This window comes from Schistocerca serialis, chromosome 11 (genome assembly GCF_023864345.2).
Source record: "Schistocerca serialis cubense isolate TAMUIC-IGC-003099 chromosome 11, iqSchSeri2.2, whole genome shotgun sequence".
NCBI classification, from domain to species: Eukaryota; Metazoa; Arthropoda; class Insecta; order Orthoptera; family Acrididae; genus Schistocerca; species Schistocerca serialis.
In genome coordinates, this window is record NC_064648.1 from 68282597 (window position 1) to 68304752 (window position 22156).

Here is a 22156-nt window from a genome sequence, read left to right on the forward strand (position 1 = left end):
ACTGACTTGCTGGAAGGTCGCAAGAGCGACATCAGACTTTTTACAGATGATGGAGTTATTTAAAATAAAGTACCGTCTAGAGAAAGCTGCCCAAGTATTCTGTCAGATTTTGATAAGATTTCGAAGTGGCGGACTGCATTAAATGTTCAGAAAAGTAAAAATATATATTTAACAGAATTCAGAGAAGTCGTATGTTGTTGTGGTCTTCAGTCCTGAGACTGGTTTGATGCAGCTCTCCATGCCACTCTATCCTGTGCAAGCTTCTTCATCTCCCAGTACCTACTGCAGGTAGGGTATGGCTAAAACCTTAGTGAGTCACAACTGGAAACAGTCAACTCATACAGAGAACTTTTAGGGATAAGAAATGGAATGATTACGAAGACTGATTTGGTGGAAGACAGGTTCATTGGCACGAAGCTGAGAAACTGCAGTCATTCTACAAAGCAAACTGCTTGCTAATCACATGTGCGTCCCATCTTCGAATGTTGCGCAACTGGGTCACACAAATGCCAGATAGGTCTCAAATGTGGTTCTGAATTGCAGATGTTTGAAGATAGATGCAAATTATCCCACGAAAGCATACATAGAAAATTTCAAGAACCAGTAGAAGTTTGAAGACCGACCTCGTCTAATTACAGCAGTCATTCTTCTCAGACCCCATACACAGTTGAAACATTTCCTAGCATTCTCTGCCATGCAAGAGAAATTTTGCAAAGTATAAATGTACATGTAAACTCAGTTCTGTATACAGATGTAGATGTATATCCAGATGTAGGTATAAATGTAGATTTAGATCTAGAAGGACGTACAGATGTAGATGCAGATGTAGTTTTATATACAGGGTGGTCCATTGATCGTGACCGGGCCAAATATATCACGAAATAAGCGTCAAACAAAGAACGAAACTTGTCTAGCTGGAAGGGGGAAACCAGATGGCGCTATGATTGGCCCGCTAGAGGGCGCTGCCGTAGGTCAAACGGATATCAACTGCGTTTTTTTTTTTTAAACAGGAACCCCCATTTTTATTACATATTCGTAAGTAAAGAAATGTGAATGTTTTAGTTGGACCACTTTTTTCGCTTTGTGACAGATAGCGCTATACTAGTCACAAACATATGGCTCACAATTTTAGACGAACAGTTGGTAACAGGTAGGTTTTTTAAATTAAAATACAGAACGTAGGTACGTTGGAACATTTTATTTCGATTGTTCCAATGTTGCATCTGGTTTCCCCCTTCAAGCTAGACGAATTTCGTTCTTTGTAGTTTTTTTGTTTGATGCTTATTTCGTGAAATATTTGGCCCGATCATTATCAATAGACCGCCCTGTATATGTAGATGGAGGTGTAGCTGTAGATGTATGTATAGATGTTGATTTACATGTAGATGTAGGTGTGGTTGTGGGTGTAGATGTAGAGGCAGAGGCAGATGTAGATGCAGATGTAGATGCAGACACACATACAGATATATATGTACATGTAGTTGTATAAGGAACAAGCAAAAAGTATCCTTTCACAGGTCGTACAGTACATAATTGGTATGACAATCACGCAAAAACACCGTGAGTGCTGAGGTAATGATCCCACTGATGTTCAAATGGTTCAAATGGCTCTGAGCACTATGGGACTTAACTTTTGAGGTCATCAGTCCCTAGTACTTAGAACTACTTAAACCTAACTAACCTAAGGACATCACACACATCCATGCCCGAGGCAGGATTCGAACCTGCGACTGTAGCGGTCGCGCGGTTCCAGACTGTAGCGCCTAGAACCGCTCGGCCACCCCGGCCGGCCCCACTGATGTACTACGTAGCAGATACGTGTTTGGTAAAACGCCATGTCCTGCTTTGTAAAGAAGTCCGTAAATGGCTGCTGCACACTCTAGTCTGACAGGAATCGTCGAGCCTGAAACGCCTTTTTGAGGGACCAAAGGCGTCATAATCATACAAGGTGAGATCAGGACCATAGGTTGGGTGCTCGAGTGTCCCTACTTGAGTTGCCACAATTTCTGTCTTATTACGTTTATGGCACGGGAGTCCGCCTGCTTAGCCTGCAATTCCCGGCCAGATTGGAGATTTTCTCCATTCGTGGACTGGATGTTGTGTTGTCCTCATTATCATTTCATCCTCATCACCAGCACGCAAGTGCCCCTAGGGTGGTGTCGACTGAAATAAGGTGTGCACTCGGCGGCCGAGTTTCCCCAGATGGGGCCTCCCAGCCGACAATGCCATACACTCATTTCATTGTGACATGGGAACATGCATTATCATGAAGCAGCAGCATCATCATTCCACAATAGCGTATTCTGACAGACATGCTGCCCTATAAACATCCTTCATTCTGTCACACATGTCTACTGGACTTTGTCCTACAGCAGCCAAGAAAAGAATAACTGTATATTGGTCCCGTCTGGATACATTTCGTAATAATGTCGCCAGAGTTCACGTTTCTGCATTTACTGCACGCACGTCAGAAAGACAGGGATGTCGCACTAACACCTCGTCTACACGCTATGGTCTTTATTCACCCACATAAGAGTTGCTGCAGCAATGCCTTCAAATGGATGCTTTTTCATCACCCCTTATACACACATAAAAGAAAGTTTTGCATCACCTCCGTTCCGAGAGTTCCGCAACCTGTACAGAAAATTGGGATAGAGATCGACATAAACATCATTTACGCCCCTTTTGATTGCTCATGAAAACTACACTTTGCATATTGTAGCACCATACAGCGAGACCTTCAGAGGTGGTGATCCAGATTGCTGTACACACCGGTACCTCTAATACCCAGTAGCACATCGTCTTCCATTGATATTTGCCTGTATTCGTTGTCACATACTATCCACAAGTTCATCAAACCACTGATGGACCAGATTGTCTCACACCTCAACAGCGATTCGGCTAGATGCTTCAGAGTGACTGGTGGGTCACGTTGTCCGTAAACAGCCCTTTTCAATCTATCCCAGGCATGTTTGATAAGGTTCATGTTAGGAGAACATGCTGGCCCCTCTAGTCGAGCTGTCATTATGCTCAAGGAAGTCATTCACTAGGTGTGCACGATAGGGGCGCGAATTGTGGTCCATGAAGACGAATGCCTCGCCTATATGCTGCCTATACGGTTGCACTGTCGGTCGGAGGATGGCATTCGCGTATCGTACAGGTGACCACCAGCTGTGTACGTCTGCCCCACATAATGCCACACCAAAACAGCAGAGAACCTCCATGTTGCTGCACTCTCTGGACAGTGTGTCTAAGGCATTCAGCCTGACCGGGTTGCCTCCAAACACATCTCCGACGATTGTCTGGTTGAAGGCATATGCGACATTCATTGGTGAAGAGAATGTGATGCCAATCCTGACCGGTCCATTCGGCATGTTGTTGGGCCCATCTGTACTGCACTGCATGGTGTCGTGGTTGCAAAGATGGACCTCGCAATGGACGTCGGGAGTGACATTGCGCATCATGCAGCCTACTGCACTCAGTTTGAGTCGTAACATGTCCTGTGGATGCACGAAAAGCGTTATTCAATATGGTGGCGTTGCAGTCAGGTTTCCTCCGAGCCATAATCAAAAATGGCTCTGAGCACTATGCGACTTAACTTCTGAGGTCATCAGTCGCCTAGAACTAATTAAACCTAACTAAACTAAGGCCGGGAGATACGGGAAGATTTCAATTAGATTACATCATGGTCAGACAGAGATTCCGAAATCAGATACTAGACTGTAAGGCGTACCCAGGAGCAGATATAGACTCAGATCACAATATAGTAGTGATGAAAAGTAGGCTGAAGTTCAAGACATTAGTCAGGAAGAATCAATACGCAAAGAAGTGGGATACGGAAGTACTAAGGAAAGGCGAGATACGGTTGAAGTTCTCTAACGCTATACATACAGCAATAAGGAATAGCGCAGTAGGCAGTACAGTTGAAGAGGAATGGACATCTCTAAAAAGGGCCATCACAGAAGTTGGGAAGGAAAACATAGGTACAAAGAAGGTAGCTGCGAAGAAACCATGGATAACGGAAGAAATACTTCAGTTGATTGATGAAAGGAGGAAGTACAAACATGTTCCGGGAAAATCAGGAATACAGAAATACAAGTCGCTGAGGAAGGAAATAAATAGGAAGTGCAGGGAAGCTAAGACGAAATGGCTGCAGGAAAAATGTGAAGACATCGAAAAAGATATGATTGTCGGAAGGACAGACTCAGCATACAGGAAAGTCAAAACAACCTATGGTGACATTAAAAGCAACGGTGGTAACATTTAGAGTGCAACGGGAATTCCACTGTTAAATGCAGAGGAGAGAGCAGATAGGTGGAAAGAATACATTGAAAGCCTCTATGAGGGTGAAGATTTGTCTGATGTCATAGAAGAAGAAACAGGAGTCGATTTAGAAGAGATAGGGGATCCAGTATTAGAATCGGAATTTAAAAGAGCTTTGGAGGACTTACGGTCAAATAAGGCAGAAGGGATAGATAACATTCCATCATAATTTCTAAAATCATTGGGGGAAGTGGCAACAAAACGACTATTCACGTTGGTGTGCAGAATATATGAGTCTGGCGATACCATCTGACTTTCGGAAAAGCATCATCCACACAATTGCGAAGACGGCAAAAGTTGACAAGTGCGAGAATTATCGCACAATCAGCTTAACAGCTCATGCATCGAAGCTGCTTACAAGAATAATATACAGAAGAATGGAAAAGAAAATTGAGAATGCACTAGGTGACGATCAGTTTGGCTTTAGGAAAAGTAAAGGGACGAGAGAGGCAATTCTCACGTTACGGCTAAAAATGGAAGCAAGGCTAAAGAAAAATCAAGACACTTTCATAGGATTTGTCGACCCGGAAAAAGCGTTCGACAATATAAAATGGTGCAAGCTGTTCGAGATTCCGAAAAAAGTAGGGGTAAGCTATAGGGAGAGACGGGTCATATACAATATGTACAACAACCAAGAGGGAATAATAAGAGTAGACGATCAAGATCGAAGTGCTTGTATTAAGAAGGGTGTAAGACAAGGCTGTAGCCTTTCGCCCCTACTCTTCAATCTGTACATCGAGGAAGCAATGATGGTAATAAAATAAAGGTTCAGGAGTGGAATTAAAATACAAGGTGAAAGGATATCAATGATATGATTCGCTGATAACATTGCTATCCTGAGTGAAAGTGAAGAAGAATTAAATGATCTGCTGAACGGAATGAACAGTCTAATGAGTACACAGTATGGTTTGAGAGTAAATCGGAGAAAGACGAAGGTAATGAGAAGTAGTAGAAATGAGAACAGCGAGAAACTTAACATCAGGATTGATGGTCACGAAGTCAATGAAGTTAAGGAATTCTGCTACCTAGGCAGTAAAATAACCAATGACGGACGGAGCAAGGAGGACATCAAAAGCAGACTTGCTATGGAAAAAAAAGGCATTTCTGGCCAAGAGAAGTCTACTTATATCAAATACCGGCCTTAATTTGAGGAAGAAATTTCTGAGGATGTGCGTCTGGAATACAGCATTGTATGGTAGTGAAACATGGACTGTGGGGAAACCGGAAGAGAAGAGAATTTGAGATGTGGTGCTATAGACGAATGTTGAAAATTGGGTGGACTGATAAGGTAAGGAATGAGGAGGTTCTATGCAGAATCGGAGAGGAAAGGAATATGTGGAAAACACTGATAAGGAGGATGATAGGACATCTGCTAAGACATGAGGGAATGACTTCCATCGTACTAGATGGAGCGGTAGAGGGCAAAAACTGTAGAGGAAGACAGAGATTGGAATACGTCAATGAAATAATTGAGGACGTAGGTTGCAAGTGCTACTCTGAGATGAAAAGGTTAGCACAGGAAAGGAATTCGTGGCGGGCCGCATCAAACCAGTCAGTAGACTGATGACCAAGAAAAATCTAAGGACAACACACACAGCCATGCCCGAGGCAGGATTCGAACCTGCGACCGTAGCGGTCACACGGTTCCAGACTGAAGCGTCTATAACCGCACGGCCATACCGCGAGCCATAATCCGTAGCTATTGCTCGTCCACTACAGTAGTAGCGCTTGGGTGGCCTGAGCGAGGCATGTCATCGACAGTTCCTGTCTCTCTGTATCTCCTCCATGTCTGAACAACATCGCTTTGGTTCACTCCGAGGCGCCTGGACACTTCCCTTCTTCAGAGCCCTTCCTGGCACAAAGAAACAATGCGGACGCAATCGAACCACACGGGTGAACTACAGACAAGACGTGCTGTGTACCTCCTTCTTGATGGAATGACTGGAAATGATCGGCTATTGGACCCCTTCTGTCTAATAGGCGCTACTCATGCATGGTTGTTTACATCTTTGGGCTGGTTTAGTGACATCTCTGAACAGTCAATGGGACTGTGTCTGTGATACAGTATCTACAGTCATCGTCTATCTTCAGGATTTCTGGGAGCTGGGGTAATGCAGAACTTTTTTGATGTGTGTATATGTAGACCGTTCTAAGCAAAGTTGGGAAAGCAGAAAGGTGGAAGGAGTATATAGAGGGTCTATACAAGGGCGATGTACTTGAGGACAATATTATGGAAATGGAAGAGGATGTAGATGAAGATGAAATGGAAGATATGATATTGCGTGAAGAGTTTGACAGAGCACTGAAAGACCTGAGTCGAAACAAGGCTCTGGGAGTAGACAACATTCCATTGGAACTACTGATGGCCTTGGGAGAGCCAGTCCTGACAAAACTCTACCATCTGGTGAGCAAGATGTACGAGACAGGCGAAATACCCTCAGACTTCAAGAAGAATATAATAATTCCAATCCCAAAGAAAGCAGGTGTTGACAGATGTGAAAATTACCGAACTATCAGTTTAATAAGTCACAGCTGCAAAATACTAACGCGAATTCTTTACAGACGAATGGAGAAATTGATAGAAGCCGACCTCGGCGAAGATCAGTTTGGATTCCGCAGAAATGTTGGAACACGTGAGGCAGTACTGACCCTACGACTAATCTTAGAAAATAGATTAAGGAAAGGCAAACCTACAATTCTAGCATTTGTAGACTTAGAGAAAGCTTTTGACAATGTTGAGCGGAATACTCTCTTTCAAATTCTGAAGGAGGCAGGGGTAAAATAAAGGGAGCGAAACGCTATTTACAAATTGTACAGAAACCAGATGGCAGTTATAAGAGTCGAGGGACATGAAGGGAAGCAGTGGTTGGGAAGGGAGTGAGACAGGGTTGTAGCCTCTTCCCCATGTTATTCAATCTGTATATTGAGCAAGCAGTGAAGGAAACAAAAGAAAGATTCGGAGTAGGTATTAAAGTCCATGGAGAAGAAATAAAAACGTTGAGGTTCGCCGATGACATTGTAATTCTGTCAGAGACAGCAAAGGACTCGGAAGAGCAGTTGAACGGAATGGACAGTGTCTTGAAAGGAGGATATAAGATGAATATCAACAAAAACAAAACGAGGATAATGGAATGTAGTCGAATTAAGTAGGGTGATGCTGAGGGAATTAGATTAGGAAATGAGACACTTAAAGTAGTAAAGGAGTTTTGCAATTTGGGGAGGAAAATAACTGACGATGGTCGAAGTAGAGAGGATATAAAATGTAGACTGGCAATGGCAAGGAAAGCGTTTCTGAAGAAGAGAAATTTGTTAGCATCGAGTATAGATTTAAGTGTCAGGAAGTCGTTTCTGAAAGTATTTGTATGGAGTGTAGCCTTGTATGGAAGTGAAACATGGACGATAAATAGTTTGGACAAGAAGAGAATAGAAACTTTCGAAATGTGGTGAACAGAAGAATGTTGAAGATTAGATGGGTAGATCACATAACTAATGAGGAGGTATTGAATATAATTGGGGAGAAGAGGTGTTTGTGGCACAACTTGACAAGAAGAAGGGACCGGTTGGTAGGACATGTTCTGAGGCATCAAGGGATCACAAATTTAGCATTGGAGGGCAGCGTGGAGGGTAGAAATCGTAGAGGGAGACCAAGAGATGAATACACTAAGCAGATTCAGAAGGATGTAGGTTGCAGTAAGTACTGGGAGATGAAGAAGCTTGCACAGGATAGAGTAGCATGGAGAGCTGCACCAAACCAGTCTCAGGACTGAAGACAACAACAACAACAACATATGTAGACTGCAGATGCATATACAGATGTACAAGACGTACAACCGTAGATGCAGATGTAGATGTAGGAAGTAGAGCAATAGAGTGGGAAATAAGCCTGACAGACCAGACGTGGAAACAGAGAGAACAGGCGAGCACGTTGCGAGTACCTGGATTCCTGCGGCAGGTCCGCGAGCAGGCGGTGGATCTCTATCACCTCGCAGGGGCTGTTCAGCACGGCATCCGCCCAGCCCTGCGAGGCCATCACCCGGTGGCTGTGTTCGCGGACGAAGGCGACTGCGGCCTCGGTGAGGCCGGGACACGAGTGCCTCACAGCCAGCACGGCTGCGGCCGCGGCGTTGTCCACGTCGAGCTGCGAGACCAGCTGCTGCTCGCACCGGTCCTTCAGGGCAGTCAGGCCGTACTTGTCGGCGGCGGTGAGGAGCTGGGGCGCCACGCTGGCCAGCTGGGGGGCCTCGCCGGTGTAGCAGTAGACGAGCAGCTGCCGCAGCGCCGGCCCCTCCACGTCCCGGACGACCACCTTGCCCCTGCGGGCCTCCGCCGTGTCGTGGCGGAACGTGGCGGCGAACACGGGGCTCCTGGCCCCCAGCACGGCCCTGTGCGCCGCCAGCCGCGTCTCGCCTGCCACGAGCGTCACCACAGCGCCTTCTCCGGCGTCCAGCAGGGCGCCCAGATCCGCGACCGTCGCCTCCAGACCCTCGTTTACTGCCGACATGACTGACGGACCTGGAACACGGGCACCACTCGGTCCCGACACGGCAGGCGGGATGCGCGGGGACAAATGTGTTGCGTGTTGGACTGCACGGGAATGTGAGGCCAGGTATACTCATTGCCAAGATTCCACTCGAACGTACCTGACGACCATTTGTGAAGGTCGCCGTGTGGTGCAGCGAATGCCTCGGGACTCCTTCACATCTGCACGTGCCGTCCTAGAGCGAGTAATGGATTCGCTGCAATATCTACATCTACATGGCTACTCTGCAATTCACATTTAAGTGCTTGGCAGAGGGTTCATCGAACGACAATCATACTATCTCTCTACTATTCCACTCCCAAGCAGCACGCGGGAAAAACGAACACCTAAACCTTGCTGTTCGACCTCTTATTTCTCTTATTTTATTTTGATGATCATTCCTACCTATGTAGTTTGGGCTCAACAAAATATTTTCGCATTCGGAAGGGAAAGTTGGTGACTGAAGTTTCGTAAATAGATCTCGCCGCGACGAAAAACGTCTTTGCTTTAACGACTTCCATCCCAACTCGCGTGTCATATCTGCCACACTCTCTCCCCTATTACGTGATAATACAAAACGAGCTGTCCATTTTTGCACCCCTTCGATGTCCTCCGTCAATCCCACCTGGTAAGGATCCCACACCGCGCAGCAATATTCTAACAGAGGACGAACGAGTGTAGTGTAAGCTGTCTCTGTAGTGGACTTGTTGCATCTTCTAAGTGTCCTGCCAATGAAACGCAACCTTTGGCTCGCCTTCCGCCCAATCTTATCTATGTGGTCTTTCCAACTGAACTTGTTCGTAATTTTAACACCCAGGTACTTAGTCGAATTGACAGCCTTGACAATCGTACTATTTATCGAGTAGTCGAATTCCAACGGATTTCTTTTGGAACTCGTGTGGATCACCTCACACTTTTCGTTATTTAGCGTCATCTGCCACCTGCTACACCGTACAGCAATCTTTTCTAAATCGCTTTGCAACTGATACTGGTCTTCGGATGACCTTACTAGACGGTAAATTACAGCATCATCTGCGAACAACCTAAGCGAACTGCTCAGATTGTCACCCAGGTCATTTATATAGATCAGGAACAGCAGAGGTCCCAGGACGCTTCCCTGGGGAACACCCGATATCACTTCAGTTTTACTCGATGATTTGCCGTCTATTACTACGAACTGCGACCTTCCTGGCAGGAAATCACGAATCCAGTCGCACAACTGAGACGATACCCCGTAGGCCCGCAGCTCGATTAGAAGTCGCTTGTGAGGAACGGTTTCAAAAGCTTTCCGGAAATCTAGAAATACGGAATCAACTTGAGATCCCCTGTCGATAGCGGCCATTACTTCGTGCGAATAAAGAGCTAGCTGCGTTGCACAAGAACGATGTTTTCTGAAACCATGCTGATTACGTATCAATAGATCGTTCCCTTCGAGGAGATTCATAATGTTTGAATACAGTATATGCTCCAAGACCCTACTGCAAACCGACGTCAATGATATATTCTATGTCACATATATTCTATGTCACCCTGCACCGTTGACCAGAGGCTAACATGCCGTCGCATTGTGTTCACAGAATAACTGCGATTTTTGACTACCCTGTACGACCGTTGTCAGTGAGTGTGGCAGTGACTTCTTGAGAGGTCCGGAGCTTCCACCGATTTGGAGAGACACAGAGGTTTTACTCTCAGCTTCGTGGTGTGGGGAGTGACGAGTTATGTCTCCAGGCTGCGGTCCGTAGTGAGAAAGAGAACTCTGGCAGCAGAGCGATACGTCACAGACATCCTATGTTCACATCCGTCAGCTATCATGTGACAGTATCGCGGTGCCACTTTCAACAGGACAGTGCTTGCCCACACACGGCGTTTCTCTCTATAACCCGTCTCCGTGATGCTGAGGAACACCTGTGGCCAGCAAGTTTCCCAAATCTGTCTCCAGTGGAACGTATGTGGGATCAGCCCAGGTCAGCTCTGTCCAAGTGACAGTGACCTTGGTCTCGAGGACCAGTTACAGCGCTTGTGGGCCGAGTTGCTTCACGAGGTGTCACAACAGGTTTATTACACCCTTCCCAGCCGAGTCAGTGCCTACATTCTGGACAGAGGGGGTGCAACTTCATACTGTTAAGGGCGGTAGGATGTGAAACGGGACGTCTTGGAGCAGGAGAGACACCACAGGACATTTTAATTTCCACTGTCTATACTTTTACGAATAAATTCCTAAAACTTTGTCAGCATGACCAGGAAGGATTAAGGATTCACAATCATAGCAGTGGAAGTTCAAAAAATAAAAAAATAATTTTTTTCACATGTGAAAGTTCATCATTTTTTCACTTGTATTGGCTGCGTTTGTTGCTACAGGTACACGTTTCTTCATAAGTAAGAGAGATTCTTCGATGAATTTTGTACAGCATACGAAACATATTTACAGGTATATGAAACTCTAGAAATTATTTAATTTATGAAAAAATGAATGTGCTGTTACATTTTAAACTTCATGTTTGGAAAAAACTCAAATTTTATAGTTAATTATCTCAATTTTTACCACATTTTTTTAATAGATTTGGAAAATTCTAGAGTTTCATACACCTGTACGTATGGTTTGTATGCTGTGCAAAATTCATCGAAGAATCTCCCTTACTTATGAAGAAAAGTGTACATATAGTAACAAATGCAGCCAATGGTAGTGAAAAAAGGTGAAATGCAAATGTAAAAAAATAAATTATTTTCTTATATTTTTGAACTTCCTCCACTATAAGTGTAAATCCTAAATCCTTTCTGGTCATTCTGACAAAGTTTTATGAATTTATTTGTAAAGGTATAGACAGTGGAAATTAAAAATTCCTGTGGTGTCTCTCCTGCTCCAAGTCGTCCCGTTTGACGTCCTACCCCCCTTAATGGACTCACAGAGTCACGTTCTTCGTAAATTTGACTGGATATTGTAATCACTGAATAACATCATGTACCCTCTCTACCCTTGAAGTTTCATATCGTTTCCTCCTCCGCTTCTTGGGTGCCACAATTTTTGTCAGGCACTGTATGTAGCCTACAAACTGACTCGTTGCATACAATTTCAATAGAAATTGTATTAAGTATTCCCACAATATGGAATAAGCCAACAAATTAATATATCTGCGAATGGAGTTACTAACAGTTCAACCATGTATCTGAAAAATGACTCATCTTAAAAGTTTCCAGAATAAATGACTGAAAAAAGGGTACACTGTTTGAAAGATAAGAATCAATTCCTGAAAGCGTGGCCCACTTTGGTATTGCGAGTGGTTTGCAAATCGGCTTCTGTAGTTATCACTGATACAGGCGCAGCATTTATCTGAAGGCAGCATGTTATCTCGGATTGAGAATCACTGACATAAGTGGAAGTAACGTCAGGCGTGCCCCAGGGAACTACTTTGGACCCTTATTGTTGATGTTGAATGTTAATGACGTGCTGGAAACTAGTAGGAGCGACATCAGACTTTATGCTGGTCATTCAGTTATGTATAACGAAGTACTGTCTGAAAAAAAAAAGCTGCACGAGTATTCCGTTAGATTTTGATACGACTTCAAAGTCGTGGAAAGATTAACAACCTGTATTAAATATATTAGAAAATTAAAACTGTGCATTTCACAAAAAGCAGAAAAATCGTAACCTATGCCTACAACATCAATGAATCACAACTGGAAACGGTCTACCCATACCTGAGTATAACAGCTTTTAGGAATATGAAGTTGAATGATTACATAAGCTTAGTCGTTGGTAAGGCAGGTTCATTGGCATGAATCTGGGAAAACTCTGTCATTCTACAAAGGAGGCTGCTTGCCAATCGCTTGCGCGCCCCATCCTAGGTGATTGTGCGAGTGTTAGACTAATACCAAACAGGAGTAACTGTGGTATTGAATTGGCAGACGTTTGAAGATAGTGTGCTTAGAACGTTTCTAAAACTGGTAGTCAGTGGAGAATCTAGAAACATTCTTCAGCGCCTTACGCATTGCTCATCCATGGAATATGAAGACAGGGCTAATCTAATTGTATAGAGACACTGAAACAGCGATGATGCTCATCACCAAGTCAGTATCACCTGATCTCCATCTGAGATAAATTTATTGGCCTATGGTTTCTTTTATTATTTATTTATTTATATTTCATGGCCTCCTCTGACGGCTCTAGTCAATTATAGAAACGTTTGTTATTCAGTAATGCAATATAGTTCAATAATAATTAAATAAGACAATTCAATAGTGCAGTAGTTATGCAGGGATTGTATACAAAGGGGTTTTGTTCTTCTGTCAGCCCAATACTTCTTCATTCTTTCACATATCTTCTTTCTTTCTTCGTCTGAGATCACTCTTTCTGTAGCCCTTTTATTCATCTTAATTCGTATCCTGGTGTGTGTGTCTTGCAGTGTTTTGGTTTTCTCTCTTTTCTTTTCTAGGTCGTCTACTGTAATTTGGAGTCTGTCATGTCTTCCTTATTTTCTGTGATCCATTTGATGTTGCTCTTACTATTCTACAGTTCTCCTACTGTTCCCTTACTAATTCCGTTTTCTGGTGTTCTCATCAAACGTCCAAAGAATGAGATACATGTCTTCCTGATCGTGCCCATTACTGGTTCTATTTTCTTGTACAGTTTCATTTGAAGCTATTCTCCAATGCCCATTTACTTGATATTGTGCTAATTTTTCTCCTTTCTATCTTTAGTATTTTGTCAATTTCTGCTATATTAGATGTTTTGAAGATGGTTTCATCTGCGTAAGTTATTTCTGTTTGAGTAACTGTTTTATAATGTTTTAATTTTCCATCTATGGATAGACTTTTTTTGCTGTATATGTTTTTGGTAACGTAATTTGCTTTGTTCAACTATTTGTTCTATTTAGCCATAGTGGTTTCTCACTTAGATTGTAAGTTACGATTTCACCTAAATATTTAAATTTATCAACAACTTTGATTTCTTGTTCTCCTATTGTAATTTTCTTTGCAAGTGGTGGGTCAGTTAGCACAATCACAGTTCTCAGGCCAATGTTCTGTGCTATTTTTTGTAGGGATTTAACTAGTTGCTGGTTTCTTGAACATTGTTGGCTAGGAGGGCAAGATCATCAGAAAATTGTAAGTAGTGCAAACTTTTTTCATTTTTCGCACTTCCAACTCCTATGTTCTTTGGGTTGTCCTTGTACCATTCTCTCATTATGTATTTCACGGCACAGTTGAACAGCAATGGTGATAGACAGTTACGTTGCCTTAAGCTTGTTTACATAAGTAATAGTTCAGAAATTTCTCCTCTAAATTTTACTTTGGTTTGGTGTTGGCTAGACTGAGTCCTATTAATTTAATCACTTTTGGATGGCGTCCCAAATTCCATAAAATTTTTAGTACTGAAGTCTATGAAGGCAGTCATATGTCTTCACAAGATCCACAAATGTTATTGCGAAGGATTTTTTCCGTTTCATGTAGTATGCCATAATCAATTTTAAACTAAACATTGCTCCCTTATTACTTTAGCTAACTGTAACTGTGTGGCTATCTGAGATAAATGAATAAAATACAGTCGCCAGATTAATGTTACTCCACGATTCCTCCATTGGAGTAACAGCTCACATTAAACGAAAAAATATTCCCAGAAATTCTCTCAGACAAAAGGCATCATTTCAGTCTCACAGGGTTCAGGGTTGGACAGGTAGTAACACACAATCTGTCATTTAGGCTGGCCATGTTGAAAAATTTGTGAATGCAGGACTCCTGGTAAAACTGACTTTCTTAATGAGTTTCAATGTGCAAGTTATAATGTCAAAAGGGCACAGAATTCTATTGAGCGTGGGACATATCAGAGGAGCAATTGCGCCAATCCTGCTGCCTCATTATGATGCATCTGGCTGTGCTATAACGAATCAAAATATTCATATCAGTACAATTCCCTTTCTGTATCTAATACCAAATAGCAGCAAATGAAGCAGACAAAATAGCATACAAACGTCCAAAAAATGATATCGACTGGAAGCGGAAAATGACTAAGCAGGGTTGGCTAAAGGAGAGTGTAAGGATTTAGAAGCATTTTCACCAGGGGACAGATAGATATGTCCGACAGGAAAATTAAAGAGGCTTTTGGAGAAATGACAAGCATATGTACGAATATAAAGAGCTCAAACGGAAAATCAGTCCTAAGCAAATAAGGGAAAGCTGAAAGGTGGAAGGAGTATGTCGAGGGTCTATACAAGGGGGATGAACTCTGAGGCAATATTATAGAAATGCAAGAAGTCGTATAGGAAGATGAGATGGAAGATATGATACTGCGACAAGAATTAGATAGACCACTGAAAGACCGAAATCGAAACAAGTCCCTGGGAGTAGACAATATTCCGCTAGAGCTACTATGAGAACCTGCCGTGATAAAACTGTTCCATCTTGTGAGCAAGATGTACGAGACTTCAAGAAGAATGTAATAATTCCAAATCGAAAGAAAGCAGTTGATGACAGGTGCAAAATTTCCGAACTATCAGCTTAATATTACTATATTATTACTATATTACTATGTCTTCGTCGTTTACCAGCCATGGCTGGACAGACTGCGTCACATATACAATGTTTATCAACTAACATTTATACAACACCATATACAAAATTTGTATTACAAATAAAATAAAATATTTATGCAGTGCACGAAAACACATAGAACATAGAGAAAATGAAATATAACTGAACAGGAAAGTAAAACTTCATAGCAGCAAATGAAAATACCGTAAAGCAAAATGTTTACAAGACCATGTAGATCACACACATAAAGTTTCATTTTGGCAAAATATGTACTTTAAGTAAAACACAAAATTAAATGTGCAGTTACCTGAGAACATAAAAAGAAGATTAAATTTAGGCAAAATTATATATAAAACATAACAATATTTATTATTTTGTCCATTCACTAGAACCACTGTTGAAAAACTCTTCCAAGGAATATAGTGGATGTTGTTTCAAGTCCTGAGCAATTTTTTTCCGAAATAATTCAGGTGGCAGGGATTTCACTTCTGGAGGCAGTTGATTGTACATTTTTAGGGCGTCTGTTGGAAAGCTGTCTTATGTACTTGATAGGCGACACCTTGGCACTTCAATGTTCCTCTTACAGCGAGTGTCATTTCTTGTCTTATACTATAATTCCTTTGATTTTCTTTTATATAAATGAGGCAGAAAAACACATACTGGCTAAAAACAGTCATTATGCCTAGCCTGGTGAAAATAGGCTTACAGTGGCCCAGTCTTTTGCTAGAGGATATGATCCTGATGGCTTTTTTTTTGTAATAGCAACACATCTTTGCAGCCTGAGGAGTGTCTCTACAACAACAGTCCATAGCTAATGTGGCTGTGGAAGAGTGTATGGTAGACTATTGTATGAAACTGGTCAGTTATTACCGTCTTCAGCTTCCTCAGGAGGTATATCACACGAGAAAGTTTGGTGCATACATATGCAGTGTGATCATTCATGGAGAGTTTGCTGTCAATCTTGAAGCCCAGTAGTCTGACAGTCTCCATGTTACCTTGGCCTTCAGTGTTGGACAGACTGCATATCAAATGTTGGGTTTTTCTTCATTTATCTTCATTTTGTTTATGATGAACCATTCTTTTATTTCTTCAAACATCAAATTTGATACACCAAGAGCTTCTGCAGCTGTACGTCCTTTGGCAATAAGGGTAGTGTCATCTGCAAACTGCAACATTTGACTACTACAGCTCATATCATTGACATATATGAGGAATAGGAGAGGTCCTAAGACTGATCCTTGGGGCACTCCATGTTCCAGTTTTTGTTCAAGAGAAGTTGCTCCATGCACTGATACTACCTGCTTTCGGTTTTCCAAATAAGATTGGAGTGTTGATAGAACAACACTTCCAGCACCATAGCATCTTAACTTGGCTGTTAGTGTTGTGTGTGAGATGCAGTCAAAGGCTTTGCTGAGGTCACAGAGTGTCAGTGCCACACTCTGTCTCTCTTCAAAACTCTGTCGAATCGTTTTTAATAAGTCCAGTGGGGCTGCCACTGTTGATCTCCCTTTGTGGAATCCGTGCTGTGTGTTTTGGAATAAGTTGTTTTCCTCAAAGTAATTCAGTACCTGGCAGTGCATCACAGACTCAGTAACTTTAGCTAGTACTGGTACCACTGAGATTGGTCTGAAGCTGGACAACTCGCATGGATCCCACTTCTTATAGATTGGTACTGTGTGCGCCAGTTTAAGGAAGTCTGGGAAGACACCAGAAGATAGACATTTGTTTATTGCTATGGCTAGTGGCTGAGCTAATTCTGCAATAATTTTCTTTAGCAGTGTGCAGGACATGCCATAGATGTCTACACTTTCTGAGTGTTTGTAGGAGTTCACAATTTTTATCATGTCTTCAGGGTGTACTTCCTTCCAGCTTTGAATACTGCAACTGTCTGCATTTCTTATGTTTGCAGTCGGATCTAGGTCAGAGTGTGGAATTTCACTCACTGTCTTTTCCACTATTCTGACAAAATATTCATTGAAGTCATCAGGGCTACATGAATTTAAGCAGGAGGTAGTCTTCTTTCTGTTGTCATTCACAAGATTCCAGGCAGCTTTACAAGGATTTTGGGCCTCTTTAATGTATGTATCTTAAAATTTGTTTTTGCTTCTTCTACTGCCTTCCTATAAGTTTTTTTGGCTTTTAGGTAGTTGCGGTGATGTAATTCTTTAGCTGGTATGTCTAAAGCTGATTTCATTCGGTCCTTGCACATTGTTACAATACACTTCAATTTATTGAGCTCGGGGGTGTACCATTGTTTCACATTGATAACTTTCTGCCTGCCTTGTGATTTGTCCACAGGATTCTTGACTTGTCTTACCGGAAACATGCCAACAAATATTGCTTTTAAGGTTTGGAACAGGCATAAGAAAGAATCACTGCCTACTAACTCTGCAATTTTCTGCTGCCAGTTTACACAAGACAGAGCTGCTTTGAGATCATTTAGTCTCTCTTCTTTAACAAATCTTCTTTTGAGTGTGTAGTTTGAATGCCATGTGCTTATCTGCAGTTTGCTCCTCATACTGGTTTCCATTACTATCGCACAGTGATCTGTTATCATAGGTTCAACTACACTGAGTTTATAATCCCAGATGTTGAGGTTGGTGATTATGGTGTCCATACTTGCGAAATACCAACACGAATTATCTACAAAAGAATTGAAAAACTGGTAGAAGCTGACCTCGGAGAAGATAGGTTTGGATACCGAGGAAACACAGGAACACTTGAGGCAATACTGACCGTATGACTTATTTTAGAAGGTAGGTTAAGAGAAGACAAATCTATGATAATAGAATCTGTAGACTTGGAGAATACTCCGTTAGAAATTCTGAAGGAAGTGGGAGTAAATTACAGGGAGCAAAAGGCTAGGTACAACTTTTACAGAAACAGATGGCAGTCATAAGAGTCGAGGGACATGAAAGGGAAGCAGTGGCTGAGAAAGGTGAGACACAGGGCTGTATCCTGTCCCTGATGTTATTTAATCTCTTCAACGGAATCCAAAGAAAAATGTAGAGCAGGAATTGAAGTTCAGGGAGTAGAAATAAAAACCTTGAGGTTTACTGATAACACTGTAATTCTGTCAGAAGCAACAAAGGACTTGCAACATCAACGAAAGAAAAACGAGGATAATGGAATGTAGTAGAATTAAGTCAGGGAATTACGTTAGGAAGCGAGATGTGTTTTGCTATTTGGGCAGCAAAATAACTGATGATGGTCGACGCAGGGAGGATATAAAATGCAGACTGACAAGGGGTAAAACGTTTCCGAAGAAAAGAAGTTTATTAACATCGAACATAGAATTAATTGTTAGGAAGCCTTTTCTGGAAGTATTTGTATGGAGTGTGGCCATGTATGATAAACTGTTTAAAGAAGGAGACAATAGAAATTTTTGAAATATGGAGCTACAGAATAATTCGGTGGATTGGGTGGGTTGGTCATGTAACTAATGAGGAGGTACTGAATAGAACTGGGTAGAAAAGAAATATGGAGCCAAATTGACTAAAAGAAGGGATCGGTTGACGTGACACATCCTGAGACATCAAGGGATCACCAGTTTAGTATAAGAAAGAATTTTTTTGGGGGAGGGAGGGGGGGATTAAAAATCGTAGAGGAGGGCTAAGAGATGAACACACTAACAGATTCAGAGGGGCATAGGTTGCAGTAGTTATTCGGAGATGCAGAGGCTTGCACAGGATAGAGTAGCTTGGAGAGCTGCATCATCCCAGTCTCTGGACTGAAGACCACACCACCACTACCAAAAGCAACATCAACATCTAATAAGTGAAGAGGTCGTGTGCTCAGGGACTAAATTTTGATGAGTAAAATGTGTCGACATCGACGGTGTACGATTTATTTTAAATTTATTATGCCACGCTGATGCTGATTCGCATGCATGTCTTTAGCGGCATACATAACATTAAGATATACATAGTTATGTAGCTAAGCAACATGCTCCACAGTTTTGACAGTGCTTATTGCAAATTTTATTTGGCACCATATTAAGATGTCTAAAATCTCATCTGTAACACAAACACAATGACTGACAAAGAATGTGAAGCACTCAGAAGACAAATAAGGAGCGAAATGAAACTTCATGGGTTGACAGGGTATCCAATGTTATTTCAGTGAATACCAAACCGAGTCAAATTTACAAAGAATTTTGCAGAACGAACTTACATATAACGTTGCAGCCTCTCTGGCCTGGGTGCATTCACTACTTCGGTTGTGAATGGTGTCATAAAGCTGTTGAATGAAAAATAAAATCGAGGATCTGTAGCATGAAGAACAGTTTGGCTTTAGGAAAGGTCAAGACATCAGAGAGGCAGATCTGACGTCGCAGTTGATATTGGAAGTAAGACTGAAGAAAATTAACAGATGTGTCTCGCCATCTAGCGGGCCGACCATAGCGCCACCTGGTTTCCCCCTTCAAGCTAGACAAGTTTCGTTCTTTGTAGTTTTTTCGTTTGATGCTTATTTCGTGAGATATTTGGCCCGGTGACGATCAATGGAACACACTTTATAGTACCGCATGAGGAAAAATGTAGCAATAAAGCATAAAATAGATGCAGCATATCAACAGATTGGTGTCAGACAGAATGGACAAACAAATTATCAATTATAAACCTGCAGGAAAGACAGATATAGGTAGACGAAAAAAAAGATGGCTTCTGTTAAGAATTCATTGTAAGCCTACTTCAAGAAGCGAAGGAAAAGAAGCCAGTCTTTTATAAGACTCACTAGCCTGCAGGCGATGGCCAGGAACCATAGTGCTGTAACGCAGGGAGCAGTTCTTGATGTCTAAAAGTGCAAATGATTGTACTGGAAGTTAGAAAGCCTTTCCATTTCTCTTGAATAGGACCTCAATGTTTGATCTATGACTGGAAAGATTTCCTTATGATTCTGTCACGTACATGTTTCACTCAAATAAGTGTACCCCATGTTAGTGAATAGCGGCTTTTACAGTGGGTTACAGCTTTTGAGGCAACCTCATACTATTCCCTTAATTACGCCATTGTCACAGAACTGAGAAGTTCTAAGACTTTTCAATTCTTAGGTGGTTCTATTATATACGTTCCAATCTACGAATATGTTAACTCCCAGACGTGTGTCTACGTATGTTGTTTGTTTTGTCTGTACGTGAAGAGACGTACTGACCTCTCTAGTCGCTGGCTCGTTCCTTCCCACACTTATGTAGTGTAATTTCTTCTGCAAGCGAGTTCAGTTTTCAACAGTAGTGATATGGAATACCACCCATAGTTTTTGGGTTCAGTGTAAGAAAGGCCCAAATTTCTTCTGGCAAACTAATCCGCACTTACATTTCAGCACAATAAGATACTGTTGAAAGAAATATCCTATTTAAACCAAGGGAAATCTTCTCATTGTTGTTTGTTAGTTTCGCCGATGTAATGGGCCCTTTAGTTGAGACCCTTACTGTTCGTGTTGTATGGTAATTACCTGGTTAACAACGTTAAACTCATAGTTTTTGGATGCGATGCAATTACTCTAATCGTTCCGTGCACGATAGTGTACGGTACCAACGCGTTCTAAAAAATCGTGCGCGAAAATACTATTTTTCAATGGATCTCATCTTGGCTTCTATTGATCACAGCGATAGGAGGTTAAGCGTTTTGAATTGCCCTTGGCCTAGCGGCCATTTATATACCGGGTGACCAAAAAGTCAGTATAAATTTGAAAACTTAATAAACCACGGAATAATGTAGATAGAGAGGTAAAAATTGACACACATGCTTGGAATGACATGGGGTTTTACTAGAACCAAAAAAAAAAAAAAAAAACAAAGTTCACAAAATGTCCGACAGATGGCGTCGTTTGGTGATGATCGTGTGCTCAGCCGCCACATTCGTCATGCTCGGCCTCCCCAGAACTCAGTCCGTGAGATTATGGGCTTTGGGGTTACCTGAAGTCGCAAGTGTATCGTGATCGACCGACATCTCTAGGGATGCTGAAAGACAACATCCGACGCCAATGCCTCACCGTAACTCTGGACATGCTTTACAGTGCTGTTCACAACATTATTCCTCGACTACAGCTATTGTTGAGGAATAATGGTGGACATATTGAGCATTTCCTGTAAAGAACATCATCTTTACTTTGTCTTACTTTTTTATGCTAATTATTGCTATTCTGATCAGATGAAGCTCCATCTGTCGGACATTTTTTGAACTTCTGTATTTTTTTGGTTCTAATAAAACCCCATGTCATTCCAAGCATGTGTGTCAATTTGTACCTCTCTATCTACATTATTCCGTGATTTATTCAGTTCTCAAATTTACACTGGCTTTTTGATCATCTGGTACCTATCGGAAGTACGGGAATCCTGTAGCTATCCTACAGTGTAGGGTAAAAATTAAAAAATTACACGCTTCCTCTGGCCGAGGCAAGTTGAGCGAATGGATTGGTCAGTTTTCATTACCTGTGGTGAACCTTCGGCGGCTTGTAGAAGCACTACTTGTTCATGGACGGTTCCTCACAAATCCCCAAAAAACCGTGATTTTTGGGCATGGAATATATAAATTGTGGAGATGACCACATTTAAAATTTCTGTTCATGGTAAACCATCGAAATTTTTACCATGAGTTTGTAAGAGGTCCATGACTAAGGAATTTATTGCTAGCGCACTCGAGCAGATGTAATTTTGATTGATTGCTCACGCGCTGCCTGCTATATGTAAGCTGTAAGAGAATCTCAGACCAGAGAGCAGTGTTGGCTGCAGTCAGAGCAGTGTCAGTAGCAGTAAGAGTAAGTAGTAGCTGCTGTTATGTGTATCGTGTGTGT

The 22156-nt window shown here is 42.0% G+C and overlaps 1 protein-coding gene across 1 annotated transcript in view; it reads right to left on the minus strand.

Annotated features, from left to right (window-relative positions):
* The window catches only part of LOC126426453 (speckle-type POZ protein-like), a 41550-nt gene extending 32726 nt beyond the window's left edge, over positions 1–8824 (minus strand). The window contains exon 1 of the mRNA XM_050088367.1: positions 8248–8824. Within this exon, the coding sequence (XP_049944324.1) occupies positions 8248–8824 (577 nt within the window). The remainder of the gene's footprint in view (positions 1–8247) is intronic.
* Between the last annotated feature and the right edge of the window lie 13332 nt (positions 8825–22156).